Raw genomic sequence first — 27641 nt, forward strand, 5'->3', positions numbered from 1 at the left:
GCATACGGGAGTTGTCACGTGATCTTCGGCGGGGGGGCAGTCACGTGACGCGCCCAAGATGGCGGCGCTGAGGGCGGTGAGCGGGGTTACCTTGGGGGGGGTTGGGGATGGGGGGAGAGACCCCCGAGACCCCCCCCAGGGACATGAGGGACCCCCGCGACCCCCCCCAGGGACATGAGGGACCCCCGGGACCCCCCCCAGGGACACGAGGGACCCCCGAGACCCCCCTCAGGGACATGAGGGACCCCCGAGACCCCCCCCAGGGACATGAGGGACCCCCGGGACCCCCCCCAGGGACATGAGGGACCCCCGAGACCCCCCCCAGGGACATGAGGGACCCCCCAATTTACTTTGGGACCCCCAGATCCCCCTCCCCAATTTATCGGGGGACCCCCGAGACCCCTCCCCAGTTCCCGGGACCCTCCTTCCCCCCCCAGTGACAGGAGGGACCCCCGGGAACCCTCCCCATTTCCCGGGACCCTCCCTCCTTCCCCGTGACAGGAGCGACCCCCGAGACCCCCCCATTGACTTTGGGACCCCTCCTCAATTTATCGGGGGACCCCGAGACCCCTCCCCAGTTCCCGGGACCCTCCCTCCCCCCCCAGTGACAGGAGGGACCCCCCGGGACCCCCCCTCCAGTTGCCAGGACCCCCCCCCCCCCCCAGTAACAGAGGGGACCCCTGAGTCCTCCCCCTCCACTTCCTGGGACCCCCCCTCCATTCCCCAGGGGACCCCCAAGACCCTCCCCAGTTCCTGGGACCCCCCCCCCCAGTGCCAAGAGGGACCCCCAACCCCCCCCAGGTGTGTGTGTCCCCCCCTCCTCACTCACCCCCCGTGTGTCCCCCCCCCTTCCCCGCAGCTCGGGGGGTCCCGGTGGGTCCCCTCCCCCAAATTGCCCCTCGGGGGGGCCCGGGGGGTCTCGGGGGGGCTCCTGACCCACCTGGGCAGGTGGTTCTACGACCTGGAGGAGGCGGCGGGGTGGGCGCAGCGGCTCAGGAGGAGGCGGCTCCAGTGGATCAACAGGTGAGACCCCCCCCCGAAATTTGGGGGCTGGGGGGGCCAAAATTGGGGGGGAGACTCCAAAATTTGGGGGGGGAGACCCTGGAGTTTGTGGGGGTAGCCTAAAATCCGGGGGAGTGGGAACCAAAATTGGAAGGGGGGGGAACGAGGAGGGTGCAAACTTTGGGGGAGGGACCCCCAAAATCTGGGGTCTTTTGGGGGGGCCAAGATGTGGGGGAGGCCCCAGAATTTGGGGGGGTGGGGGTCACCCGGTTGAGCCTTCCTGGGGGGGTCCCCAGGTGTGTGTGGGGGTCTCACCAGGTGTGTGTGTCCCTCTCAGGTAAAGGAGGGGGGTCCCCCAGGTCTGTGGGGGCAGCTGGGGGGTCTGGGGTGTCCCCTTCCTTTGGGGGGGGTCCCCAGGTGTGTGTGGGGGTCTCACCAGGTGTGTGTCCCCCCCCCCAGATAGAGGGGGATTTAGGGGGGTCCCTCTATCTTTGGGGGGTCCCCCAGGTCTGTGGGGGCAGCTGGGGGTCTTGGGGGAGTCCCCTTCCTTTGGGGGGGTCCCCAGGTGTGTGGGGGTCCCCAGGTGTGTGTGGGGGGTCCCCAGGTGTGTGGGGGGGTCTCACCAGGTGTGTCCCCCCCCCCCCCAGGTCCCGGGGGTCCCTCGGGGACATTTTCGGGGTCGATGTCGTGGCCGCCGAGTTCACCTTGTCCTGCGGGGGAGGGGTCAGGTGAGAGACCCTCCCCCCCATTTTGGGGTGCCCCTGCCCCCCCCGGGGGGTGGTCCCGGCCCTGAGACCCCCCCTGGGCTCTCCCCCCCCCAGGTTTTTGGGGCAGGAGGGTTGGATCCGCCCCGAGAGCCCCTGGAAGGAGGAGCTGCTGCGGCTGCGGGACCTGCCCGTGGTGGGGCTGGACCTGAGCGGGACCCCCCTGACCTACGAGGGGCTGGACAACCTGGGTGAGACCCCCGGGACCCCCAAAACCCCCCTGAGACCCCCCTGGGACCCCCCTGACCTACGAGGGGCTGGACAACCTGGGTGAGACCCCCGGGACCCCCCCGGGACCCCCAAAACCCCCCTGGGACCCCCAAAACCCCCCCAGAACCCCCTTGACCTACGAGGGGCTGGACAACCTGGGTGAGACCCCCGGGACCCCCCCGGGACCCCCAAAACCCCCCTGGGACCCCCCTGGGACCCCCCTGACCTTTGAGGGGCTGGACAACCTGGGTGAGACCCCCGGGACCCCCCTGGGACCCCCAAAACCCACCTGGGACCCCCCTGGGACCCCCCTGACCTACGGGGGGCTGGACAACCTGGGTGAGACCCCCGGGACCCCCTGGTGACCCCCTGGTGACCCCAGTGACCCCTGTCCCCCCCTGCCCGCAGTGTCCTTGTCCCAGCTGTCCCCCCTGGTGACCCCTGATGACCCCTGGTGACCCCAGTGACCCCTGTCCCCCCTGTCCCCCCTCTGCCCGCAGTGTCCCTGTCCCAGCTGTCCCACCTGGTGACACTGGGGGTTACTGGTGACCCCCTGGTGACCCCTGGTGACCCCTGGTGACCCCAGTGACCCCTGTCCCCCCTGTCCCCCCCCTGTCCCCAGTGTCCCTGTCCCAGCTGTCCCACCTGGAGCTCTCGGGGTGTCCCCACGTCTGTGACTGGACCCTGGGCCGGCTCCACGTTTTTGGGGCCACCCTGAGGCACCTGGGGCTGGCCCGGTGCCCCCAGGTCACCGAGCGGGGCCTGGCCACGCTGCACCACCTCAGGTGAGACCCCCAGTATGGCCCAGTATGGCCCAGTGTGGCCCAGTTCACCCCAGTGTCCTCCCAGTGTCCCCCCAGTGTCCCCAGGCCACGCTGCACCACCTCAGGTGAGACCCCAGTACGGCCCAGTATGGCCCAGTGTCCTCCCAGTGTCCCCCCAGTGTCCCCAGGCCACGCTGCACCACCTCAGGTGAGACCCCCAGTACAGCCCAGTGTGGCCCAGTTCACCCCAGTGTCCCCCAGTTCACCCCAGGGTCCTCCCAGTGTCCCCAGGCCACGCTGCACCACCTCAGGTGAGACCCCAATATGGCCCAGTATGGCCCAGTGTCCCCCAGTACAGCCCAGTGTCCCCAGTTCACCCCAGTGTCCCCCCAGTGTCCCCAGGCCATGCTGCACCACCTCAGGTGAGACCCCAGTATGGCCCAGTATCCCCCAGGTCACCCCAGGGTCCTCCCAGTGTCCCCCAGTTCACCCCAGTGTCCCCCAGTGTCCCCCCCAGTGCTCCCAGTGCCCCCCAGTCCCTTCCCAGTGCTCCCCAGTCCCTTCCCAGTGCTCCCCTTGCCCCCCAGTGTTCCCAGTGCCCCCCAGTGTTCCCAGTGCCCCCCAGTGCCCCCCAGTCCCTCCCCAGTGCCCGCCAGTGTTCCCATTGCCCCCAATTCCCCCCAGTCCCCCCCAGTCCCCCCCCAGTCCCCCCCAGTGCCCCCCGTGCCGTCTCCCCGCAGGTCGCTGCGCTCCCTGGACGTGTCGGGGCTGGGGGTGCCCAGCGCGGGGCTGGTGCGGATCCTGCTCGAGGAGATGCTGCCGGGCTGCCGGATCGTGGGCATGGAGGAGCCCGGGACCCCCCCGGGACCCCCCGGCCAATAAAATCCTGCCCCCCCCCCCCAGCCCCGCGTCTGGGGGGTTGTTTTTTGGGGTTCTGACACCCCCAGACCCCCCCGAATCCCGGGGGTCGTTCCCTTGGGGGGGGCCCGGGTGGGTTTGGGGGTCCCCTGGGGGGGGGTTTGGGGTTCGGGGGGGTTGGGATTTGGGGGGTTTGGGGGTCCCCACTGGGTTTGGGGGGGGGTGGGCGGGGCTTTGGGGCGCTGGGCGGGGCATCGGATGCACCTGAGGAATGTGTGGGCGGGGCTTGGCGGGACACGGGGCGTGTCCCAGGCGTGTGTGGGCGGGGCTTGGGGGGTCCTGAGGGCAACGGGCGCGGTCTAATCACGTGACGTGCGTGAGGGTTGCGTGGGCGTGGCCTCCATCGGGCGCTGGGCGGGTCTTGACGGGGCGTTGGGTGGGCGGGACCTCGGCCGCACCTGAGGGGTGTGTGGGCGGGGCTTGGCGGGACACGGGGCGTGTCCGAGGGGTGCGTGGGCGGGGCTTGGAAGTCCTGAGGGCAACGGGCGCGGTCCAATCACGTGACGCGGGGTGAGGCTTTGCGTGGGCGCGGCCTCCATCGGGCGATGGGCGTGGCGGTGGGCGTGGCTACTGACGCACCTGAGGCCCGCGTGGGCGTGGCCCGAGCGCGTCCGAAGCCTCCGTGGGCGGGGCCTCCAACGCGTCCGACGGCGGCGTGGGCGTGGCTACCGACGCGCACTTCCGGCCGGCGTGGGCGTGGCCGACGGGTCGGCGGGCGGAGCTTCCCTTGCGCGCCTGCGCGGTGTCCCCCCCCCTCAGTGGGCGTGTCCCGGGCGCGGCGCGCGGCGCGTGCGCAGTGGGCGGCGCGGGGCGGGGGGGGTCGCGAGTCCGGCGCCTGTCGCGACAGAAGGGGAAGGGAAGGGAAGGGAAGAGAGGGGGGGGAGAGAGAGAGAAAGGGCCGCGACCATGGTGGATTATCACAGCGCCGCGCAGCCCCACACCTACGGCGGCAACGGGCCCGGCCCCAACGGCGACTACATGGCCCAGGAGGACGACTGGGACCGGGATCTGCTGCTCGACCCCGCCTGGGAGAAACAGCAGCGCAAGGTGGGGCGGCCCTCAGGGCACGGGGGGGGGAAAAACGGCCTCAAGGAGGGGCCCTGAGGGGAAAGGGGGGTCACTGAGGGGGCTGCGGGGCTGAGGGGGCTCCAAGGGGGTCCCTAAAAGGGTCTCTGAGGGGATTGGGGGGATCCCGGAGGGGTCTGGGGGGTCTGAGGGGTCTCCAAAGGGTCCCTAAAAGGGTCTCTGAGGGGATTGGGGGGATCCCGGAGGGGACTGGGGGGTCCCTGAAGGGGCTGGGGGGTCTGAGGGGTCTCCAAGGGGGTCCTTAAAAGGGTCTCTGAGGGGACTGGGGGGTCCCAGGGGGTCCCTGAGGGGGTCCAGGAGGGTCTGGGGGTCTCCAAGGGGGTCCCTAAAAGGGTCTCTGAGGGGACTGGGGGGTCCCAGGGGGTCCCTGAGGGGGTCCAGGAGGGTCTGGGGGTCTCCAAGGGGGTCCCTAAAAGGGTCTCTGAGGGGATTGGGGGGATCCCGGAGGGGTCTGGGGGGTCCCAGGGGGTCCCTGAGGGGGTCCAGGAGGGTCTGAGGGTCTCCAAGGGGGTCCCTAAAAGGGTCTCTGAGGGGACTGGGGGGTCCCTGAGGGGGTCTAGGAGGGTCCAAGGGTCTCCAAGGGGGTCCCTGAGGGGGTCGGGGGTCCCTGAGGTGGCAGAGTCCGGGCCAGGGGCCTTTGGGGGTCCCTGAGGGAGCTGGGGGGGGTCTGAGGGGTCTCCAGGGGGGTTCCTGGAGATCTCAAGGGGTCCCTGAGGGGTTTGAGGGGTCCTGGGGGGTCTGAGGGGGTCTGGGGGGGGTCCCTGAGGGGGTCAGAGCCTGGGGGGGGTCCCCTGAGGGGTCAGACCCCAGGGCAGGGGGGGGTTGAGGGGTCTGGGGGGTCCCTGAGGGGTCTGAGCTGGTGTCAGGGGTGGTCAGGACCTTTTTGGGGGGTCCCTGAGGGGTCAGGGGGCTTCAGGAAGTTTTGGGGGGTCTCTGAGGGGTCAGGGGGGTTCAGGATGTTTTGGGGGGTCTCTGAGGGGTCAGGGGGGGTTCAGGATGTTTTGGGGGGTCTCTGAGGGGTCAGGGGGGGTTCAGGATGTTTTGGGGGGTCTCTGAGGGGTCAGGACCTTTTTGGGGGGTCCCTGAGGGGTCAGGGGGGGTTCAGGATGTTTTTGGGGGGTCTCTGAGGGGTCAGGAACTTTTTGGGGGGTGTTTGAGGGGGGGTCAAGACCTTTTTGGGGGGTCCCTGGGAAAGTCGGGGGGGGTTCAGGATGTTTTTGGGGGGTCCCTGAGAGGGGTCAGGAACTTTTGGGGGGTCCCTGAGGGGGTCGGGGGGGGTCAGGACCTTTCTGGGGGGTCCCTGAGGGGGGTCTGAACCTTTTTGGGGGGTCCCTGAGGGGGTCTGAACCTTTTTGGGGGGTCCCTGAGGGGGGTCAGGATGTTTTGGGGGGTCCCTGAGGGGGGTCAGAACCTTTTTTGGGGGGGTTCCCCCTTGACTGGGGGGGTTCAGAATGTTTTTGGGGGATCCCTGAGGGGGGTCAGGACCTTTTTGGGGGGTCCCTGAGGGGGTTCAGGACCTTTTTTGGGGGGTTTCCCCCTTGACTGGGGGGGTTCAGGATGTTTTTGGGGGGTCCCTGAGGGGGGGTCAGAACCTTTTTTTGGGGGGTTTCCCCCTTGACTGGGGGGGTTCAGGATGTTTTGGGGGGTCCCTGAGGGGGGTCAGGATGTTTTGGGGGGTCCCTGAGGGGGGTCAGGATGTTTTGGGGGGTCCCTGAGGGGGGTCAGAACCTTTTGGGGGGTCCCTGATGGGTCTGGGAGAGGGTTCAGGACGTTTTTGGGGGGTCCCTGAGGGGGGTCAGAACTTTTTTGGGGGGTCCCTGTGGAAGTCGGGGGGGGGGTTCAGGATGTTTTTGGGGGGGGTTCCCCCTTGACTGGGGGGGTTCAGGACCTTTTTGGGGGGTCCCTGAGGGGGTTCAGGACCTTTTTGGGGGGTCCCTGAGGGGGGGTCCGAACCTTTTTTTGGGGGGGGTTCCCCCTTGACTGGGGGGGTTCAGGACCTTTTGGGGGGTCCCTGAGGGGGGTCAGGATGTTTTGGGGGGTCCTTGAGGGGGTTCAGGATGTTTTTGGGGGGTCCCTGAGGGGGTCAGAACCTTTTTTGGGGGGGTTCCCCCTTGACTGGGGGGGTTCAGGATGTTTTTGGGGGGTCCTTGAGGGGGGTCAGAACCTTTTTGGGGGGTCCCTGAAGGGGGGTCAGAACCTTTTTTGGGGGGGGGTCCCTGGGGAAGTCGGGGGGGGTTCAGGACCTTTTTGGGGGGTCAGAACCTTTTTTGGGGGGTTTCCCCCTTGACTGGGGGGGGTCAGAACCTTTTTTGGGGAGTGCCTGGGGAAGTCGGGGGGGGGGGTTCAGGACCTTTTTGGGGGGTCAGAACCTTTTTGGGGGGTTCCCCCTTGACTGGGGGGGGTGGCAGTTTTTGGGAGGGGTCAGAACCTTTTTTTGGGGTTTCCCCCTTGACTGGGGGGGTGGCAGTTTTTGGGGGGGGTCGGGGAGTATCTCCCGTTAAAAAATGAGCACAAACCCGCCAGTTTTGGGGCCGAATCCCTGTTTTTTGGGGTTTTTTTGGGGGGGGGGGACATTCCGGGTGGGAGAAGCTCCCGGAGCCGGGATAAAGGATCCCGGGGGAAGGGGGGGATCCCTCGGGATCCCCCGGGATCGGGAGCATTCCAGGGGGATCCCAAAAAACCTGCCCCCCCCTTGCCGGAGCGTGGGAACGGCGGGAGGTGGGAGCGGCCGGGCCGGAATTCCCGAGGGTTCCGGGGGAAGCTGGGGAGAGTCGGGAAAGGGGGGAATTCCTGCCTTTTGGGGGCAATTCCCGCGGTTTGGGGGCAATTCCCGCGGTTTTGGGTTTAATTCCTTCAGTTTTGGACTTAATTCCCTCGGGTTTGGGTTTAGTTCCCTCAGTTTTGGGTGAATTTCTTCGATTTTCCAGCCTAATTCCCTGAGTTTTGGCTTTCATTCCCTCAGTTTGGAGTTTATTTCCCTCAGTTTTGGGTTTAATTCCCTCGGTTTTGGGTTTAATTCACTCAGTTTTGGGTTTAATTCCCTCAGTTTTGGGTTTAATTCCCTCAGTTTTGGGGTGAATTCCTTCGGTTTTGAGGTGAATTCCCTGAGTTTTGGGTTTATTTCCCTCAGTTTTGGCGTAATTTCTTTGATTTTCTGGCCTAATTCCCTCAGTTTTGGGTTTAATTCACTCAGTTTTGGGGTGAATTCCTTCGGTTTTGGGGCCAATTCCTTCGGTTTTGGGTTTAGTTCCCTCAGTTTTGGGTTTAGTTCCCTCAGTTTTGGGGGGAATTCCCTCGGTTTTGGGATTAGCTCACTCAGTTTGGGGTTTAATTCCCTCAGTTTTGGGTTTATTTCCCTCAGTTTTGGGTGAATTTCTTCGATTTTCCAGCCTAATTCCCTGAGCTTTGGGTTGAATTCCCTGAGTTTTGGGTTTAATTCCCTCGGTTTTGGGTTTAATTCCCTGAGTTTTGGGGAGAATTCCTTCAGTTTTGGACTTAATTCCCTGAGTTTTGGGTTTAATTCTCTCGGTTTTGGGCTTCATTCTCTCAGTTTTGGGTTTAATTCCCTCAGTTTTGGGGTGAATTCCTTCGGTTTTGGGTTTAATTCCCTCGGTTTTGGGTTTAATTCCTTCAGTTTGAAGTTTAATTCTCTCAGTTTTGGGTTTAATTCCCTCAGTTTTGGGTTTAATTCCCTCAGTTTTGGACTTAATTCCTTCAGTTTGGGGTTTAGTTCCCTCAGTTTTGGGTTTAGTTCCCTCAGTTTTGGGTTTAGATCCCTTGGTTTCTGTCTGATTCTGTGAGTTTTGGGTTTAATTCCCTCAGTTTTGGGTTGAATTCCCTCGGTTTTGGGTTTAGTTCCCTCGGTTTTGGGTTTAATTCCCTCAGTTTTGGGTTTAGTTCCCTCAGTTTTGGGGTGAATTCCTTCCGGTTTGGGTTTAATTCCCTCGGTTTGGGGTTTAATTCTCTCAGTTTGGGTTGAATTCCCTCAGTTTTGGGTTGAATTCCCTCGGTTTTGGGTTTAGTTCCCTCAGTTTTGGGTTCAGTTCCCTCAGTTTTGGACTTAATTCCCTCGGTTTTGGGTTCGGTTCCCTCGGTTTTGGGTTTAGTTCCCTCAGTTTTGGGGTGAATTCCCTCAGGTTTCGGTTTAATTCCCTCAGTTTCAGTCTCATTTTGTGAGTTTTGGGTTTAATTCCCACAGTTTTGGGTTTAATTCCCACAGTTTTGGGTTTAGTTCCCTCAGTTTTGGGTGAATTCCCTGAGTTTTGGGTTTATTTCCCTCAGTTTTGGGTGAATTTCTTTGCTTTTCTGATCTAATTCCCTCAGTTTTGCGTTTAGTTCCCTCAGTTTTGGGGTGAATTCCTTCGGTTTTTGGTTGAATTCCCTCAGTTTTGGGTTTAATTCCCTCAGTTTTGGGTTTAATTCCCTCAGTTTTGGGTGAATTTCTTTGATTTTCCAGCCTAATTCCCTCAGTTTTGGGTTTAATTCTCTCGGTTTTGGGTTTAATTCCCTCAGTTTTGGGTTTAGTTCCCTCAGTTTTGGGTTGAATTCCCTCAGTTTTGGACTTAATTCCTTCAGTTTGGGGTTTAGTTCCCTCTGTTTTGAGGTGAATTCCCTCAGTTGTGGGGTGAATTCCTTCGGGTTTGGGTTTAATTCCCTCAGTTTTGGGTTGAATTCCCTCAGTTTTGGGTTTAGTTCCCTCAGTTTTGGGTGAATTTCTTTGATTTTCCGGCCTAATTCCCTCAGTTTTGAGTTTAATTCTCTCGGTTTTGGGTTTCATTCCCTCAGTTTTGGGGTGAATTCCCTCAGTTTTGGGTGAATTCCTTTCACTTTGGGTTAAATTCCCTTCCCTTGCCGTCGAATTCCTGTAGTTTTGGGGTGAATTCCCTGATTTTTGGGCTGAATTCCCTGAGTTTTGGGATATTTGGGGACGTCTGGGCTCCGTTGCCATGGTTACCGGGGCTCCTCCTGCCTTTTTTAGGGAAAAATCTGGGCTAAGTGGGAATATTTTGGGCTCGGGAAGAGCAGGAGGAACTTCCTCCTCCTCTTCCTCCTCCTCTTCCTCCCCATCTCGACCTTTCCCACCCCATTCCTGCCCCTTCCCGCTCCGGAATTCCTGGTTTTCCCTTGGATTTGTCGGGATTTCGGTGCCAAATCCCAGGATTTCGGTGCCAAATCCCAGAATTTCGGGGCCAAATCCCAGGATTTCGGGGCCAAATCCCAGGATTTCGGTGCCAAATCCCAGGATTTCGATGCCAAATCCCAGAATTTCGGTGCCAAATCCCAGGATTTCGGTGCCAAATCCCAGGATTTCGGTGCCAAATCCCAGGATTTCAGTGCCAAATCCCAGAATTTTGGGGCCAAATCCCAGGATTTCGGTGCCAAATCCCAGATTTCCCCCCCAGGGGCCGAACATTCCCAGACATTCCCGGCGGGATGAGCTTAACGAGGTGGTTAATTAGCAAGATTTCGGGATGTGGAAGCACTTCCCGGCTCCAGCAGGGAGCTCCTTCCTCTTCCTCCTCCTCTGGAATTCGGGAATCCGGGAATTTGGGAATCCTCTTCCCCACGGCCCCTCTCCGGCCCAACCAACCCCCCGTTTTTCCCGTGGAATTCCCACTTTTTGGAGCCGTTTGGGGCCCGGAATTCCGAGCCCAAAGGGGAAGGGGCCGTTCCCGGGGGATTGGCCTCTGGAATTGCAGGGATTGGCCTCTGGAATTGCAGGGATTGGCCTCTGGAATTGCAGGGATTGGCCTCTGGAATTCCAGCAATGCGGCCGCAGCAGCGGGAGCCGAGTCCGTCTGTCCGTCCCCGTGTCCGTCCCTGTGTCCCTCTGTCTGCAATTCCCAGGATTCTGCCCTTCCCTGCATCCCCCTTCCCACCATTCCCGAGGGTTTTCCTTCCTCTTCCTGCTTTTCTTTTCCTCCTTTTCCTTCCCTTTCTTCCTTTTCCTTCTTTTTCTCTTTTCCCTCTTTCCTTTTCCTTTTCCTTTTCCTTCCCTTTCCTTCCCTTTCCTCCTTTTCCTTCCCTTCCCTTCTTTTCCTACTTTTTCTTTTCCTTTCCTTCTTTTCCTTCTTTTCCTTCTTTTTCTTTCCTTCCCTTTCCTTCTTTTCCTTCCCTTTCCTTCCCTTCCCTTTCCTTCTTTTCCTTCTTTTTCCTTTCCTTTTCCTTCCCTTCCCACTCCTTCTTTTTTTCCCAATTTTTCCCCATTTTCCCCCCATTTTTGCTCCCATTTTTCCCCATTTTTTCCCATTTTTTCCCATTTTCCCCCATTTTTTCCCATTTTTTCCCATTTTTTCCTGATTTTTGCTCCAATTTTCCCCCTTTTTTTCCCCTTTTTTTCCCGATTTTTGCTCTGATTTTTCCCCATTTTTTCCCCAAGTTTTCCGCATTTTTGCTCCAATTTTTTCCCATTTTTACTCCGATTTTCTCCCATTTTTTCCTGATTTTTGCTCTGATTTTTCCCCATTTTTCCCCATTTTTCCCCATTTTTCCCCATTTTTCCCCATTTTTCCCCATTTTTTCCCATTTTTCCCCATTTTTTCCCGATTTTTGCTCCGATTTTTCCCCCTTTTTTCCCCATTTTCCCCCATTTTTTCCCGATTTTTGCTCTGATTTTTCCCCATTTTTTCCCAAGTTTTCCCCATTTTTGCTCCGATTTTTCCTCATTTTTCCCCTTTTTTTCCTGATTTTTCTCCATTTTTCCCCCATTCTTTTCCTGATTTTCCCCCATTTTTTCCCCATTTTTCCCCATTTTTTCCCCATTTTTTCCCCATTTTTTCCCCATTTTCCCCATTTTTTCCCCATTTTTCCCCATTTTTCCCCATTTTTCCTCCGATTTTTCCCCATTTTTCCCTGATTTTTCCCCCATTTTTTTCCCCATTTTCCCCCATTTTTTTCCCCATTTTCCCCCGTTTTTTCCCCATTTTTTTCCTGATTTTCCCCCATTTTTCCCCATTTTCCCCCATTTTTCCCTTTCCCCCTTTTTTCCAGCTCCAATTTCCCTGAATTTCATCCCTCCCCCCTTTTCCCTCCTTTTCCCTGATTTTCCCTCCTTTCTCCCCCTTTCCCCTCCCCCCAAGGGCCTCATTAACCCCATTAATTATGCAAACAGCACTAATTAACCCCCTAACGAGGGGCTCATTAACAAACGCCTCGGTGGCTTTTTTATTCCCTCTGGAATTTCCTTTCAGCGGGAATTTGGGAATGTGGGAACCCAGCCCGGCCCTCATTAACGAATTAGCCACAATTAACGAACCCCGGGAATTCCGGGCCCTCAAAACCCGGGAAAAGGGCCCAAAACAACCCCCAGAGTTTTCCCTGGAATTCCTGGGATCTCTTTTCCCACCCCCTGGAATTCCTGGGAACTCTTTTCCCACCCTCTGGAATTCCTGGGATCTTTTTTCCCACCCCCTGGAATTCCTGGGATCTTTTCCCACCCCCTGGAATTCCTGGGATCTCTTTTCCCACCCTCTGGAATTCTTGGGATCTTTTCTTTCACCCCTCTGGAATTCCTGGGATCTTTTTTCCCACCCTCTGGAATTCCTGGGATCTCTTTTCCCACCCCCTGAAATTCTTGGGATCTCTTTTCCCACCCCCTGGAATTCCTGGGATCTCTTTTCCCACCCTCTGGAATTCCTGGGATCTTTTTTCCCACCCCCTGGAATTCCTGGGATCTTTTTCCCACCCTCTGGAATTCCTGTGATCTCTTTTCCCACCCTCTGGAATTCCTGGGATCTTTTCTTCCACCCTCTGGAATTCTTGGGATCTTTTTTCCCTCCCCTCTGGAATTCCTGGGAGTTCTTTTCCCACCCCCTGGAATTCTTGGGATCTTTTCTTCTTTCCCTCTGGAATTCCTGGAATCTCTTTTCCCACCCCTCTGGAATTCCTGGGATCTTTTTCCCACCCCCTCTGGAATTCCTGGAATCTTTTTCCCACCCCCTCTGGAATTCTTGGGATCTCTTTTCCCACTCTCTGGAATTCCTGGGATCTCTTTTCCCATCCTCTGGAATTCTTGGGATCTCTTTCCCATCCCCCTGGAATTCCTGAGTTTTCCAGCCCTGAAATTCCCAAATTTTTGGTGTAAGGAGGGAAAATGAGACGGATTTTCCTCCCTGCTCCCGTTTTCCAAGGGTTTTTATGGAAAAATGGGATGAAAATAGGGATGAAAATGGGGATCAACCCCAAAAATCCCAAATTTTCGGGGATAAACCCACATCCCAGCCCTGAAATTCCAAACTGGGAGGAGAAAACCAGGTGGATTTTCCTCCCTGCTCCCGTTTTCCAACTGTTTTTATGGAAAACAGGGGTGAAAACAGGGATGGAAATGGGGATCAGCCCCAAAAATCCCAAATTTTCAGGGATAAACCCACATTCCAGCCCCCAAATTCCCAAATTTTCAGGGATAAACCCACATTCCAGCCCTGAAATTCCAGACTGGGAGGAGAAAACCGGGTGGATTTTCCTCCCTGCTCCCGTTTTCCAACTGTTTTTATGGAAAACAGGGATGAAAATGGGGTTAACCCCTTTCCCAACCCCCAAATTCCCAAATTTTGGGGGATAAACCCACATTCCAGCCCCCAAATTCCCAAATTTTCAGGGACAAACCCACATTCCAGCCCTGAAATTCCAGACTGGGAGGAGAAAACCGGGTGGATTTTCCTCCCTGCTCCCGTTTTCCAACTGTTTTTATGGAAAACAGGGATGAAAATGGGGTTAACCCCTTTCCCAACCCCCAAATTCCCAAATTTTGGGGGATAAACCCACATTCCAGCCCCCAAATTCCCAAATTTTCAGGGACAAACCCACATTCCAGCCCTGAAATTCCAGACTGGGAGGAGAAAACCGGGTGGATTTTCCTCCCTGCTCCCGTTTTCCAACTGTTTTTATGGAAAACCAGGCTGAAAACGGGGGACAATTCGGGATAATCCCCAAAATCTGGGAATTTGGGGGGGGGGGGGAGCAGGACTGAGGTGAATTCCCAGTTTTCCCCCGTCCCTGGCACGGCCACAATTCCTGGAAAAGAGGGTTTATTTTTTTTTTCCCGCGGTTCCGTGGGAAGGAAATTCCAGAGGCCTGGCAGGAAAATCTCCTTTTTTGGGCATTTTTGGGGCCGGGTTATTTTTATCCAGGAAGGGGAAAAGGAGGGGGGGAGGATCCAGGCGGGAATGATCCCAAATTCCCGAGGCTCGGGGCTCCCCTTTCCCAAAAACCCCTTTTTTTTGGGATCAATTCGGGGATTTCGGTCCCCAAATCCTCATTTTTGGGGGGGAAAAAGCTCCAGTTTTAGGGGGGGTTGATCCAGCAGGGGCAAAATTCCCGGGATTTGGAGGAGATTCCTGGGGTTTTTCCACAAAAAATGACCATTTTTTGGGGATTTTGGGAATTTTCTGGGATTTTCTGTCTCCCTGGGCTCTTCCAAGTGGGAAAAGCTCCCCCTGGAAGTGGATTTTTTGTGGGATTTTGGGACTTTTCCCGGATTTTTCTGTCTCCCTGGGCTCTTCCAAGGCTCCAAAAGTGGGAAAAACTCCCCCTGGAAGTGGATTTTTTGGGGATTTTGGGACTTTTCCAGGATTTTTTGACCCCCTGGGCTCTTCCAAGTGGGAAAAGCTCCCCCTGGAAGTGGATTTTTTGTGGGATTTTGGGACTTTTCCAGAATATTTTTACTCCCTGGGCTCTTCCAAGGCTCCAAAAGTGGGAAAAGCTCCCACTGGAAGTGGATTTTTTGGGATTTTTGACCCCCTGGGCTCTTCCAATGCCCCAAAAGCAGGAAGAACTCCCCCTGGAAGTGGATTTTTTGTGGGATTTGTGACTTTTCCGGGCTGTTTTGCCCCCCTGGGTCTCCGAAGTGCCCCTGGGAGTGGATTTTCCGGGGTTTTTCCGCCCTCCCGGGGGTGACTCAGCCCCGGAGCCGCCCCGGCCCCGCCCGGAGCAGGAATGTGGGACCGGCCCCAAAGTCCCGGGAAACACCCTGGGAGTCACCCCCGAGGAATCCCCGGGAGACCCCCACATTCCCAGGGGGGGTTGGGGTGGGAAAAAGGGGGTTTTCCTGGAGAATCCCGAGGGAATCTGAGTGGCTGGGACATTCCCGGCCTCATCCGGGGCTCGGGAACTCGGGATCGTCCCTGGTGGGATCAGTGGGGTCATTCCTGGTGGGATCAATGGGGTCATTCCTGGTGGGATCAGTGGGGTCATTCCTGGTGGGATCAATGGGATCATTCCCAATGGGATCAGTGACATTCCCAGTGGGATCAGTGACATTCCCAGTGGGATGAGTGGTTCAGGATCGTTCCCAGTGGGATCAGTGACATTCCCAGTGGGATCAGTGACATTCCCAGTGGGATGAAGGGCTCAGGATTGTTCCCAGTGGGATCAGTAACTCAGGATCATTCCTGGTGGGATCAATGGGATCATTCCTGGTGGGATCAGTGGGATCATTCCCAGTGGGATCAGTAACTCGGGATCATTCCTGGTGGGATCAATGGGGTCATTCCTAATGGGATCAGTGGGGTCATTCCTAATGGGATCAGTGGGGTCATTCCTAATGGGATCAATGGGGTCATTCCCAGTGGGATCAGTGGGGTCATTCCTGGTGGGATCAGTGACATTCCCAGTGGGATCAGTGACATTCCCAGTGGGATCAGTGACATTCCCAGTGGGATGAAGGGCTCAGGATTGTTCCCAGTGGGATCAGTAACTCAGGAGCATTCCCAGTGGGATGAAAAGCTCTGGCTCATTCCCAGTGGGAAAAGGGGCTCATTCCCAGTGGGATCAGTAACTCAGGATCATTCCCAGTGGGATCAAGGGGCTCATTCTTAGTGGGATAAGGGGGCTCATTCCCAGGGTCATTCCCATTGGGATCCAGGGGCTCATTCCCGGTGGGATCCAGGGGCTCATTCCCAGTGGGATCAAGGGGCTCATTCCCAGTGGGAAAAGGGGCTCATTCCCGGGGTCATTCCCGTGGGATAAGGGGCTCATTCCCGTGGGATCAAGGGGCTCATTCCCAGTGGGAAAAGGGGCTCATTCCCATGGGATAAGGGCCTCATCCTGGTGGGATAAGGGGGCTCATTCCCAGTGGGAAAAGGGGCTCATTCCCGGGCTCATTCCTGTGGGATCCAGGGGCTCATCCCAGTGGGAAAAGGGGCTCATTCCCATGGGATCCAGGGGCTCATTCCCAGTGGGATCAGGGCCTCATTCCCATGGGATCAGGGCCTCACCCCGGTGGGATAAGGGGGCTCATTCCCATGGGATCAGGGCCTCATTCCCATGGGATCAGGGCCTCATCCCGGTGGGATCCAGGGGCTCATTCCCGTGGGATCAGGGCCTCATCCCGGTGGGATCAGGGCCTCATCCCCGTGGGATCCAGGGGCTCATTCCCATGGGATCCAGGGCCTCATTCCCATGGGATCCAGGGGCTCATTCCCGTGGGATCCAGGGGCTCATTCCCAGTGGGAAAAGGGGCTCATTCCCATGGGATAAGGGCCTCATCCTGGTGGGATAAGGGGGCTCATTCCCAGTGGGAAAAGGGGCTCATTCCCGGGCTCATTCCTGTGGGATCCAGGGGCTCATCCCAGTGGGAAAAGGGGCTCATTCCCATGGGATCCAGGGGCTCATTCCCAGTGGGATCAGGGCCTCATTCCCATGGGATCAGGGCCTCACCCCGGTGGGATAAGGGGGCTCATTCCCATGGGATCCAGGGCCTCATTCCCGTGGGATCCAGGGGCTCATTCCCGTGGGATCCAGGGCCTCATTCCCGTGGGATCCAGGGCCTCATTCCCATGGGATCCAGGGCCTCATTCCCGTGGGATCCAGGGCCTCATCCCGGTGGGATCCAGGGGCTCATTCCCGTGGGATCCAGGGGCTCATTCCCGTGGGATCCAGGGGCTCATTCCCATGGGATCCAGGGCCTCATTCCCGTGGGATCCAGGGCTTCATCCCGGTGGGATCCAGGGCCTCATTCCCGTGGGATCCAGGGCCTCATCCCGGTGGGATCCAGGGGCTCATTCCCGTGGGATCCAGGGGCTCATTCCCATGGGATCAGGGCCTCATTCCCGTGGGATCCAGGGCCTCATTCCCGTGGGATCCAGGGGCTCATTCCCGTGGGATCAAGGGGCTCATTCCCGTGGGATCCAGGGGCTCATTCCCATGGGATCCAGGGCCTCATTCCCGTGGGATCCAGGGCCTCATCCCGGTGGGATCCAGGGGCTCATTCCCGTGGGATCAGGGCCTCATTCCCGTGGGATCAGGGCCTCACCCCGCTGCCCCTCCCGCTGCCGTGCCCCGCAGACGTTCACGGCCTGGTGCAATTCCCACCTGCGCAAAGCCGGGACGCAGATCGAGAACATCGACGAGGATTTCCGGGACGGGCTCAAGCTCATGCTGCTGCTCGAGGTCATCTCAGGTCAGGCCTGAGCCAAAAACCCCCAAACTCGGCCCCAAAACCCCTCAAACTCCACCCAAAACCCTCAAACTCGGCCCCAAAACCCTCAAACTCGGCCCCAAAACCCTCAAACTCGGCCCCAAAACCCTCAAACTCCACCCAAAACCCTCAAACTCGGCCCCAAAACCCTCAAACTCGGCCCCAAAACCCTCAAACTCGGCCCCAAAACCCTCAAACTCGGCCCCAAAACCCTCAAATTCGGCCCAAAACCCTCAAACTCGGCCCAAAAACCCTGAAACTCAGCCCCAAAACCCTCAAACTCCACCCAAAACCCTCAAACTCCACCAAAAACCCTCAAACTCGGCCCAAAACCCTCAAACTCGGCCCAAAACCCTCAAACTTGGCCCAAAAACCCCTCAAACTCCACCCAAAACCCTCAAACTCCACCCAAAAACCCTCAAACTCGGCCCAAAAAACCCTCAAACTTGGCCCAAAAAACCCTCAAACTTGGCCCAAAACCCTCAAACTCGGCCCAAAACCCTGAAACTCCACCCAAACCCCTCAAACTCGGCCCAAAACCCTCAAACTCCACCCAAAAACCCTCAAACTCGGCCCAAAACCCCAAAACTTTTAATGTTGACTCAAAACCTTTAACTTGACCCTAGCTTGATCCTTGACCCCAAACCTTAGGCCTGACCCTGAGCCTTAGACCTGCCCCCAAACCTTAGTCCTGCCCCCAAACCTCAGGCCTACCCCCAAACCTTAGACCTGTCCCTGACCCTTAGGCCTATCCCTTAGCCCTAGGCCTGACCCCAAACCTCAGGCCTGACCCCAACCCTCAGTCCTGACCCCAAACCGTAGGCCCGACCCCAAAACTCAGGCCTGTCCCTGACCCTTAGGCCTGTCCCTGAGCCTTAGGCCTGTCCCCAAACCTCAGACCTGACCCCAACCCTCAGTCCTGACCCCAAACCGTAGGCCTGACCCGAAACCTTAGGTTTGTCCCTGACTCTTAGGCCTATCCCTTAGCCCTAGGCCTGACCCCAAACCTTAGACCTGACCCCAAACCTTAGCCCTGACCCCAAACCTTAGCCCTGACCCCAAACCTCAGTCCTGACCCCAAACCTTAGGCCTGTCCCTGAACTTTGGGCCTGTCCCTGAGCCCTAGACCTGCCCCCAAACCTTAGACCTGACCCCAAACCTTAGACCTGCCCCCAAACCTTAGTCCTGCCCCCAAACCTCAGACTTGTCCCCAAACCTTGGTCCTGACCCCAAACCTCAGTCCTGCCCCCAAACCTCAGTCCTGCCCCCAAACCTCAGTCCTGCCCCCAAACCTTAGTCCTGACCCCAAACCTTAGCCCTGACCCCAAACCTTAGGCCCTGACCCCAAACCTAGGCCCTGACCCCAAACTCAGTCCTGCCCCCAAAGCTCAATCCCACCTGTGCCCTGCCAGGGGAGCGGCTGCCGAAGCCGGAGCGGGGCAAGATGCGGGTGCACAAGATCAACAACGTCAACAAGGCCCTGGATTTCATCGCCAGCAAGGGCGTCAAACTCGTCTCCATCGGCGCCGAGGGTCAGTCCCGGCCCCGGGAATTCCCTGGAATCCCGGGAATGCCCCCGAATCCCGGGAATGCCCCCAAATCCCGGGAATGCCCCCAAATCCCGGGAACCGGCAGCTTTGGGGCCCAAATCTTTTGGGTTGGGGATGTTCTGGGGGTGTCACCCCCCCCCTCCCAGGGAGGCCTGGGGGCTCCGGGGATTCCAGGAATTCTGGGAATTCTGGGATTCCAAGAGTTTGTCAGGGTCGGGGTTGGTTTGGGGGGGTTTTGCTGGGGTGGGAATGAAAGGGGAGGGGAGGGGGGGGTTGGGGTTTGGGGGGTTTGGGGAAGGGGGGGAAAGATGGAGGGGGAAGAAGCAGCTGGAGGAGGGGGAAAAAACTCCTGGAGAAGGGGGAAAAACATGGAAAAGGGGAAAAAAACATGGAGAAGGGGCAAAAAAACTCCTTGGAGAAGGGGGAAAAGTAATGTGGAGCAGGGGAAAAAAAATGGAGAAGGGGGAAAAACATGGAAAAGGGGAAAAAACATGGGATGAGGGGAAAAAGCAGCTGGAGAAGGGGAAAAACTTCTGGAGAAGGGGGAAAAAATATGGAAAAGGGGAAAAAAAACATGGGATGAGGGAAAAAAACATGGAGAAGGGAAAAAGCAGCTGGAGAAGGGGAAAAGACATGGAAAAGGGGAAAAAAACATGGGATGAGGGAAAAAACTTCTGGAGAAGGGGAAAAAGTAATGTGGAGCAGGGAAAAAAAAAGGAAAAGGGGGAAAAAACATGGAAAAGGGGGAAAAAACATGGAGAAGGGGGAAAAAACATGGAGAAGGGGAAAAACTTCTGGAGAAGGGGGAAATAAAACATGGGATGAGGGAAAAAAACATGGAAAAGGGGGAAAAGCAGCTGGAGAAGGGGAAAAAACATGGAGAAGGGGAAAAACTCCTGGAGAAGGGGGAAAAAACATGGAGAAGGGGGGGAAAAACATGGAGAAGGGGGAAAAAACATGGAGAAGGGGGGGAAAAACATGGAGAAGGGGGAAAAAACATGGAGAAGGGGGAAAAAACATGGAGAAGGGGGAAAAAAACATGGAAAAGGGGAAAAACTGGAGAAGGGGAAATACTTCTGGAGAAGGGGGGAAAATAATGTGGAGCAGGAAAAAAAACTTGGAGAAGGGGAAGAAAAATATAGGATGGGGGAAAAAACATGGAAAAGGGAAAAAGCAGCTGGAGAAGGGTAAAAAACATGGAAAAGGAGAAAAAGCAGCTGGAGAAGGGGGAAAAAGGTTGGAAAAGGGGGAAAAAACATGGGATGAGGGAAAAACTCCTGGAGATGGGGGAAAAAACATGGAAAAGTGGGAAAAAACATGGAAAAGGAGAAAAAACAGCTGGAGAAGGGGGAAAAACATGGAAAAGGGGAAAAAGAACATGGAAAAGGGGGAAAGCAGCTGGAGAAGGGGGAAAAAAGTTGGAAAAGGGGAAAAAAACCATGGGATGAGGGAAAAAGCAGCTGGAAAAGGGGGAAAAACATGGAAAAGGGGAAAAAAAACATGGGATGAGGGAAAAACCTCCTGGAGAAGGGGGGAAAAAACATGGAAAAGGGGAAAAAAAACATGGGATGAGGGAAAAAAGCAGCTGGAAAAGGGGGAAAAACATGGAAAAGGGGAAAAAACTCCTGGAGAAGGAGAAAAAATTCCAAGCTGGGAGTGGATTCCCGGGATCCGGGGCCGTTCCCTCGGGATTCTCCCCCCGGCCCCGGGGAGGCTCCGTTGGCAGCGGCTCCGGCCCGGCCGGTTTCTTGGGATGGGCTGGAAAACCTCGGGAAAACTCCCCCATTCCCGAGGCCCCGGAGCGTGTCCCGACCCGCCGGGATCCACCCCCAGGAATTCCCGGGAAAACAAGGGCTGGGGAATGTTGGGGGGGGGGATGGGGGAGCCTGGAATTGCTCTGGTTCCCTTTTCCCGCTGGGAATTCCCCTCTCTGGGGTGTTTTCCAAGCTCAGGGATTCCAGGATTCTGTTGATCCCGTAATTCCTGGATTCTGCACAACTGCAGGATCCCACAATTCCAGAATCCCACTGTTCCAGAATCCCACAATTCCAGAATCCCACCATTCCAGAATCCCACCATTCCAGGATCCCACAATTCCAGGATCCCACCATTCCAGGATCCCGTTGCTCTGGGACTCCACAATTCTCAGATCCCACAATTCCAGGATCCCACAATTTTGGGATTCCCTGATTCTTCGTTCCTGAATTCCGGGATCCCACAGTCCCAGGATTCCCCAATCCTTCGATCCCACAATCCCAGGATTCCCCAATCCTTCGATCCCACAATCCCAGGCCCTCCTAATTCCAGGATCCCCCAATCCCGGGCTCCCATGGTTTTTAGATCCCACCATTTCAGGACCCTCTCCCTCCCATTCCCGCTGTTCCCACCTCCCTTCCCACCATTCCCACCTCCATTCCCACCATTCCCACCATTCCCATCTCCATTCCCACCATTCCCACCTCCATTCCCACCATTCCCACCACCATTCCCACCATTCCCACCTCCATTCCCACCATTCCCATCTCCATTCCCACCATTCCCATCTCCATTCCCACCATTCCCACCTCCATTCCCACCTCCATTCCCACCTCCATTCCCACCATTCCCATCTCCATTCCCACCATTCCCACCTCCATTCCCATCTCCATTCCCACCATTCCCACCTCCATTCCCACCTCCATTCCCACCTCCATTCCCACCATTCCCATCTCCATTCCCACCATTCCCACCTCCATTCCCACCATTCCCATCTCCATTCCCACCATTCCCACCTCCATTCCCACCATTCCCACCTCCATTCCCACCATTCCCATCTCCATTCCCACCATTCCCACCTCCATTCCCACCACCATTCCCACCATCCCCACCTCCATTCCCACCATTCCCACCTCCATTCCCGCTGTTCCTGCCCCCATTCCCGGCGTTCCCGCCCCCATTCCCGCTGTTCCCGGTGCAGAGATCGTGGACGGCAACGCCAAGATGACCCTGGGCATGATCTGGACCATCATCCTGCGCTTCGCCATCCAGGACATCTCCGTGGAGGGTGAGACACCCCTGGGAGCCACCCTTGGGATCCACCCTTGGGATCCTCCCCCGGGATCCACCCCTGGCAGCCACCCTTGGGATCCACCCTTGGGATCCACCCTTGGGATCCTCCCCCGGGATCCACCCCTGGGAGCCACCCTTGGGAGCCACCCTTGGGATCCACCCCTGGGGCTGCCCCTGGGAGCCACCCTTGGGAGCCACCCCAGGATCCATCTTTGGGGTACACCCTTGGGATCCACCCCTGGAATCCACCCCTGGGAGCCACCCTTGGGATCCACCCCCGGGATCCACCCTTGGGAGCCACCCTTTGGATTCACCCCTGGGATTCACCCTTGGGATCAACCCCAGGATCCTCCCCCAGGATCAACCCTGGGATCCCCTCTTGGGATCCACCTCTGGGATCCACCCTTGGGAATCCACCCCTGGGATCCACCCCCGGGTCCTTCCCCAGGATCCCCCCCTTGGGATCCCCCCCCCGGATCCTTCCCCAGTACCCACCCTTTGGATTCGCCCCCAGGATCCCCCCTTGGGATCCACCCCAGGATCCCCCCTTGGGACCCCTCTCTTGGGATCCCCCCTGGGGACCCACCCCCAGGTCCTACCTCGGGATCCACCTCCAGGATTCACTCCCAGGATCCCCCCCTGGGATCCACCCCTGGCTCAGCCCTTGGGATCCTCCTGTGGGATCCACCCCTGGAATTCCCCCCAGGATCCCCCCTCGGGACCCACCCCCAGGTCCTACCTCGGGATCCACCTCCAGGATTCACTCCCAGGATCCACCCCCGGGATCCACCCCTGGCTCAGCCCTTGGGATCCTCCTGTGGGATCCATCCCTGGGATCTGCCCCTGGGATCCTCCTGTGGGATCCACCCTGGGATCTGCCCCTGGGATCCACCTCTGGGATTCCCCCCAGGATCCCCCCTTGGATCCACCCCTGGCTCAGCCCTTGGGATCCTCCTGTGGGATCCCCCCTGGGATCTGCCCCTGGGATCCTCCTTTGGGATCCCCCAGGATCCCCCCTGCTCGTGTTCCCGCAGAGACGTCGGCCAAGGAGGGGCTCCTGCTCTGGTGCCAGCGGAAAACGGCCCCGTACAAGAACGTCAACGTCCAGAACTTCCACATCAGGTCCTGCCCCTTGTCCTGCCCCTTCCCCTTCCTCTTCCATTTCCTCTGCCCCTTCCTCTGCCCCTTCCTCTTCCTCTGCCCCTTCCTCTGCCTCTGCCTCTACCCCTTCCTCTGCTCCTTCCCCTGCCCCTTCCCCTTCCTTTCCCCTTCTCTTTCCTCTGCCCCTTCCTCTGCCCCTTCCTCTTCCTCTGCCCCTTCCTCTGCCCCTTCCCTTCCCCTTCCTCTTCCCCTTCCCTTCCCCTTCCTCTGCCCCCTCCTCTACCCCTTCCTCTGCCTCTGCCCCTTCCCTTCCTCTTCCATTTCCTGTGCCCCTTCCCCTTTCTCTGCCCCTTCCCTTTCCCCTTCCCCTGCCCCTTCCTTTGCCTTTTCCCCTTCCCCTTCCTCTGCCCCTTCCTCTCCCTCTTCCCTTTCCTCTGCCTGGGGCGAGATGGGATCAGGACCCTGGGAATCCCCTGGATCCCCCTGGAGATTCCTGGATCCCCCTGGAGATTTCTGGATCCCCCCCAGACTCCCTGGGAATCCCCTGGATCCCTGGAGATTCCTGGATCCCCCTGGGATTCCTGGATCCCCCTGGAGATTCCTGGATCCCCCTGTGAATCCCTGGGATTCCTGGATCTCCCCGTGGATCCCTGGGATTCCTGGATCCCCCTGGAGATTCCTGGATCCCCCTGGGGACTCCCGGCTCCCCCTGTGGATCCCTGGGATTCCTGGATCCCCCCCTGGATCTCTGGGATTCCTGGCTCCCCCTGGAGATTCCTCGATGTCCCCCTGACTCCCTGGGATTCCTGGATCCCCCTGGAGATTCCTGGATCCCCCTGGATCCCCCTGGGACTCCCCCTGTGGATCCCTGGGCTCCGACATTCCCGTTTTCCCCGCAGCTGGAAGGACGGGCTGGCCTTCAACGCCCTCATCCACCGGCACCGCCCGGAGCTCATCGAGTACGAGAAGCTGCGCAAGGTAAATCCTGGGGAAAACCGGGAATTCCGACCCCTCCCGGCCCCTCCCGGCCCCTCCGGAGCCTCTGGAATTCCCGACGTTCCCTGTCCCCCAGGATGATCCCGTCACCAACCTCAACAACGCCTTCGAGGTGGCCGAGAAGTACCTGGACATCCCCAAGATGTTGGATGCCGAGGGTGAGGAGCAGGGGGGGAGCCGGGGGGAATCCAGGGGGAATCCAGGGGGAAATTCATAGAAATCCATAGAAACCCATGGGAAATCCACGGGAAATCCATGGGAAATCCCTGGCAATTCCATGTGGGATCCCTGGGAATCCCTGTGAGAATTCCATGTGGGATCTCCTTGGAATCCTTGGCAATTCCATGTGGAATCCCTGTGGAATCTCCGTGGAATCCCTGTGGAATCCATGAGAATTCCATGTGGGATCCCTGTGGAATCCATGAGAATTCCATGTGGAATCCCTGTGGAATCCCTGGCAATTCCATGTGGAATCAGTAGGAAATCTGTAGGAAATCCACGTAGAATCCCCGGCAATTCCATGTGGGATCCCTGTGGAATCCCTGAGAATTCCCTGTGGAATCCCTGGCAATTCCATGTGGGATCCCTGTGGAATCCCTGGCAATTCCATGTGGAATCCCTGTGGAATCCCCTGTGGAATCCCCATGGAATCCCTGGCAGTTCCATGTGGAATCCCTGTGGAATCCACGAGAATTCCATGTGGAATCCCTGTGGAATCCCTGGCAGTTCCATGTGGGATCCCTGGGAATCCCTGTGAGAATTCCATGTGGGATCTCCTTGGAATCCTTGGCAATTCCATGTGGAATCCCTGTGGAATCTCCGTGGAATCCCTGTGGAATCCATGAGAATTCCATGTGGGATCCCTGTGGAATCCATGAGAATTCCATGTGGAATCCCTGTGGAATCCCTGGCAATTGCATGTGGAATCAGTAGGAAATCCGTAGGAAATCCACGTGGAATCCTTGGCAATTCCATGTGGGATCCCTGTGGAATCCACGAGAATTCCATGTGGAATCAATAGGGAATCCCTGGCAATTCCATGTGGAATCCCTGTGGAATCCATGAGAATTCCATGTGGAATCCCCGTGGAATCCCTGTGGAATCCCCTTGGAATCCCCATGGAATCCCTGGCAATTCCATGTGGAATCCCCATGGAATCCCTGAGAATTCCCTGTGGAATCCCCATGGAATCCCTGTGGAATCCCTGTGGAATCCCCATGGAATCCCTGGCAGTTCCATGTGGGATCCCTGTGGAATCCATGAGAATTCCATGTGGGATCCCTGTGGACTCCCCGTGGAATCCATGACAATTCCCTGTGGAATCCCTGTGGAATCTCTGGCAATTCCCTGTGGGATCCCTGTGGAATCCATGAGAATTCCATGTGGGATCCCCTGGGAATCCCTGTGAGAATTCCATGCGGGATCCAGGACCGGAGCTCCCGGGAGTCTCCAACCAAAACCCTTTCTGTCTTCTGGGACGTCCCAAAACTCGGGGAAATCCGGGAAAACCCAGAAATCCGGGAAAACCCCCCCCTTCCCGAGGCCCCCGGGGGTGGGATCCCGCCCTGGGAATTGTGGGAATTCCCAGAATTCCCGCTGAGCGTTCCCGTTCCCCTCAGACATCGTGGGGACGCTGCGGCCGGACGAGAAGGCCATCATGACCTACGTGTCCTGCTTCTACCACGCCTTCTCCGGGGCCCAGAAGGTGCTGGGATTCCCTGGGAATGGGGATGGGATGGGATGGGAATGGGAGGTGGGAATGGGGATGGGGATGGGAATGGGGATGGGAGCTGGGATTGGTGTTTGGGAGTTGGGAATGGGAGCTGGGAGTTGGGAATGGTGTCTGGGAATGGGCTGGGAGCTGGGAATGGGAGCTGGGATTGGTTTCTGGGAGCTGGGATTGGTGTCTGGGAGCTGGGAATGGTGTTTGGGAGGTGGGAATGGGAGCTGGGATTGGTTTCTGGGAGCTGGGATTGGTGTCTGGGAGCTGGGAATGGGAGCTGGGATTGGGATCTGGGAGCTGGGATTGGGAACTGGGAGCTGGGAATGGTGTCTGGGAGTTGGGATTGGTGTCTGGGAGCTGGGAATGGCAACTGGGAGTTGGGAATGGGAGCTGGAAATGGGCTGGGAGCTGGGAATGGTGTCTGGGATTGGTTTCTGGGAGCTGGGAATGGTGTCTGGGATTGGTTTCTGGGAGCTGGGAATGGTGTCTGGAAGCTGGGATTGGTGTCTGGAAGCTGGGATTGGTGTCTGGGAGCTGGGATTGGTGTCTGGGAGGTGGGATTGGGAGCTGGGAGCTGGGATTGGTGTCTGGGAGGTGGGATTGGGAGCTGGGAATGGGATCTGGGATTGGTGTTTGGGAGGTGGGAATGGGAGCTGGGAATGGGAGCTGGGATTGATGTCTGGGAGCTGGGAATGGGAATGGGGATGGGGATGGGAGCTGGGATTGGTGTCTGGGAGTTGGGAATGGGAATGGGAATGGGCTGGGAGCTGGGAATGGGAGCTGGGATTGGTGTCTGGGAGCTGGGAATGGGAGCTGGGATCTGGGATTGCTGTCTGCAAGCTGGGAATGGGAGCTGGGAATGGCAGCTGGGAGTGGGCTGGGAGCTGGGAATGGGAACTGGGAATGGGCTGGGAGCTGGGAATGGTGTCTGGGAGCTGGGAATGGGAGCTGGGAATGGGCTGGGAGCTGGGAATGGGAATGGGGATGGGGATGGGATCTGGGAGCTGGGAATGGCAACTGGGAGTTGGGATTGGCATCCAGGATCTGGGATTGGTGTCTGGGATCTGGGAATGGCCCCTGGGAGCTGGGAATGGCCCCTGGGAGCTGGGAATGGTGTCTGGGAGCTGGGAATGGTGTCTGGGAGCTGGGAATGGGAGCTGGGAATGGTGTCTGGGAGCTGGGATTGGCTTCCACCGGGGGCCCTTCCTTCTTCCTCTTCCTTTATTCCCTTCCTTTATTCCCTTCCTTTATTCCCTTCCTTTATTCCCTTCCTTCATTCCCCTCCTTCTCCCCCTTCATTTCCTGGATTGATTTCCTCCTTCTCTTGGATTTATTTATCCCTTTGATTTATTCATCCCATTGATTTATTTATCCCATTGATTTATTTATCCCTTTGATTTATTTATTCCTTTGATTTATTCATCCCTTTGACTTATTTATCCCTTGGATTTATTCATCCCTTTGATTTATTTACCCCTTTGATTAATTTATCCCTTGGATTTATTTACCCCTTGGATTTATTTATCCCTTTGATTTATTCATCCCTTGGATTAATTTATCCCTTGGATTTATTCATCCCTTGGATTAATTCATCCCTTTGATTTACCCCCCTCATCCCTTTCCTGTTTTTATTTCCTGCCCCCTCCCAGCCTCTGGATTTTCCTCTTCCTTCCCAGCCCCTCTTCCTGCTGCTGTTCCTCCTTCCTGCTCCTCCTGGATCCTCCTCTGCTTCCCACCCAGGTACCTCCAGCCCTTCCTTCCTCTTCCCCTTCCCCTTCCCCTTCCTCTTCCTCCTCCTCCTCCTCCTGCAGGACATTCCATGTGGTTTGGGATTGGATTTGGGATCAGGGTCAGGATTGGGATTAGTCTGAGGGGCAGCAAGAGCTGAGTTTCCTCATTCCTTTTCCTCTTCCTTTCCTCTTCCTCTTTCCTTCACCTTTTCCTTTCCTTTTCCCTTTTTTTCCTCCTCCTTTTCCCTTTTTCCTCCCTATTTTTTCTCCCACTTTCCACTTTTCCATTCTCTTTTTCCTCTTTCACTTCTTCTTTTCCTCCTCCTTTTCCTCT

General features: G+C 57.4%; 3 protein-coding genes and 1 long non-coding RNA gene across 9 annotated transcripts in view; 2 read left to right on the forward strand and 2 right to left on the reverse strand.

The window, feature by feature from the left end:
• The first annotated feature begins 38 nt into the window (after positions 1 to 38).
• DMAC2 (distal membrane arm assembly component 2) lies at positions 39 to 3639 on the forward strand. Its single transcript, XM_051776286.1, has 6 exons — positions 39 to 76; positions 860 to 1023; positions 1650 to 1730; positions 1824 to 1957; positions 2599 to 2761; positions 3481 to 3639. The coding sequence occupies exons 1-6, from the start codon at positions 59 to 61 to the stop codon at positions 3620 to 3622; spliced, it is 702 nt and encodes a 233-aa protein (XP_051632246.1). The 5' UTR covers positions 39 to 58; the 3' UTR covers positions 3623 to 3639.
• Positions 3640 to 4518: 879 nt separating this feature from the next.
• The window catches only part of LOC127465752 (alpha-actinin-4), a 38631-nt gene continuing 15508 nt past the window's right edge, over positions 4519 to 27641 (forward strand). For all 3 annotated transcript variants that reach the window (XR_007902382.1, XM_051776281.1, XM_051776280.1), the window contains exons 1-8: positions 4519 to 4705; positions 17027 to 17141; positions 18572 to 18691; positions 21666 to 21752; positions 22792 to 22879; positions 23758 to 23836; positions 23931 to 24012; positions 25474 to 25559. Coding sequence is in view for 2 of the 3 variants with exons in the window: in XM_051776281.1 (XP_051632241.1) it covers positions 4565 to 4705; positions 17027 to 17141; positions 18572 to 18691; positions 21666 to 21752; positions 22792 to 22879; positions 23758 to 23836; positions 23931 to 24012; positions 25474 to 25559 (798 nt within the window). In the remaining variant the exon portion in view is untranslated. The remainder of the gene's footprint in view (positions 4706 to 17026; positions 17142 to 18571; positions 18692 to 21665; positions 21753 to 22791; positions 22880 to 23757; positions 23837 to 23930; positions 24013 to 25473; positions 25560 to 27641) is intronic.
• LOC127465753 (uncharacterized) lies at positions 11772 to 13743 on the reverse strand. Of its 2 annotated transcripts, none has more exons than XR_007902383.1 (2): positions 12460 to 12609; positions 11772 to 12368 (listed from the first exon to the last, which is right to left on the reverse strand). XR_007902383.1 is itself a non-coding variant. In XM_051776282.1 (2 exons), exons 1-2 carry the CDS (start codon positions 13310 to 13312, stop codon positions 12018 to 12020), a joined length of 951 nt encoding a protein of 316 aa, XP_051632242.1. In that variant the 5' UTR covers positions 13313 to 13743; the 3' UTR covers positions 11772 to 12017. The 2 variants fall into 2 exon arrangements, 1 of the variants encoding a protein (XP_051632242.1); XM_051776282.1 differs by lacking the exon at positions 12460 to 12609 and adding an exon at positions 12713 to 13743.
• Positions 20975 to 21666, reverse strand: LOC127465756 (uncharacterized). Of its 3 annotated transcripts, none has more exons than XR_007902384.1 (4): positions 21577 to 21666; positions 21430 to 21543; positions 21190 to 21285; positions 20975 to 21096 (listed from the first exon to the last, which is right to left on the reverse strand). It is a non-coding gene; the product is annotated as an uncharacterized LOC127465756 (long non-coding RNA). The 3 variants fall into 3 exon arrangements; XR_007902386.1 differs by having other exon boundaries at positions 21364 to 21543; XR_007902385.1 differs by having other exon boundaries at positions 21026 to 21117; positions 21169 to 21285.

Source organism: Manacus candei, unplaced genomic scaffold (genome assembly GCF_025592945.1).
Source record: "Manacus candei isolate 608988 ecotype Guabito, Panama unplaced genomic scaffold, ASM2559294v1 h1tg000481l, whole genome shotgun sequence".
NCBI lineage: Eukaryota > Metazoa > Chordata > Aves > Passeriformes > Pipridae > Manacus > Manacus candei.

Bases quoted from the DNA above. Each gene is read 5' to 3' on its own strand.
- DMAC2 (XM_051776286.1), top strand. The intron at 1,958-2,598 runs GTGAGACCCCCG...CCCTGTCCCCAG, and splicing joins CGAGGGGCTGGACAACCTGG to TGTCCCTGTCCCAGCTGTCC. The intron at 2,762-3,480 runs GTGAGACCCCCA...GTCTCCCCGCAG, and splicing joins GCCACGCTGCACCACCTCAG to GTCGCTGCGCTCCCTGGACG.
- LOC127465753 (XM_051776282.1), bottom strand. From the start codon at position 13,312: ATGTGGGTTTATCCCCCAAAATTTGGGAATTTGGGGGTTGGGAAAGGG. The intron at 12,369-12,712 runs GTGGGAAAAGAG...GGAATTCCAGAG, and splicing joins GATCCCAGGAATTCCAGAGA to GGTGGGAAAAGAGATCCCAG.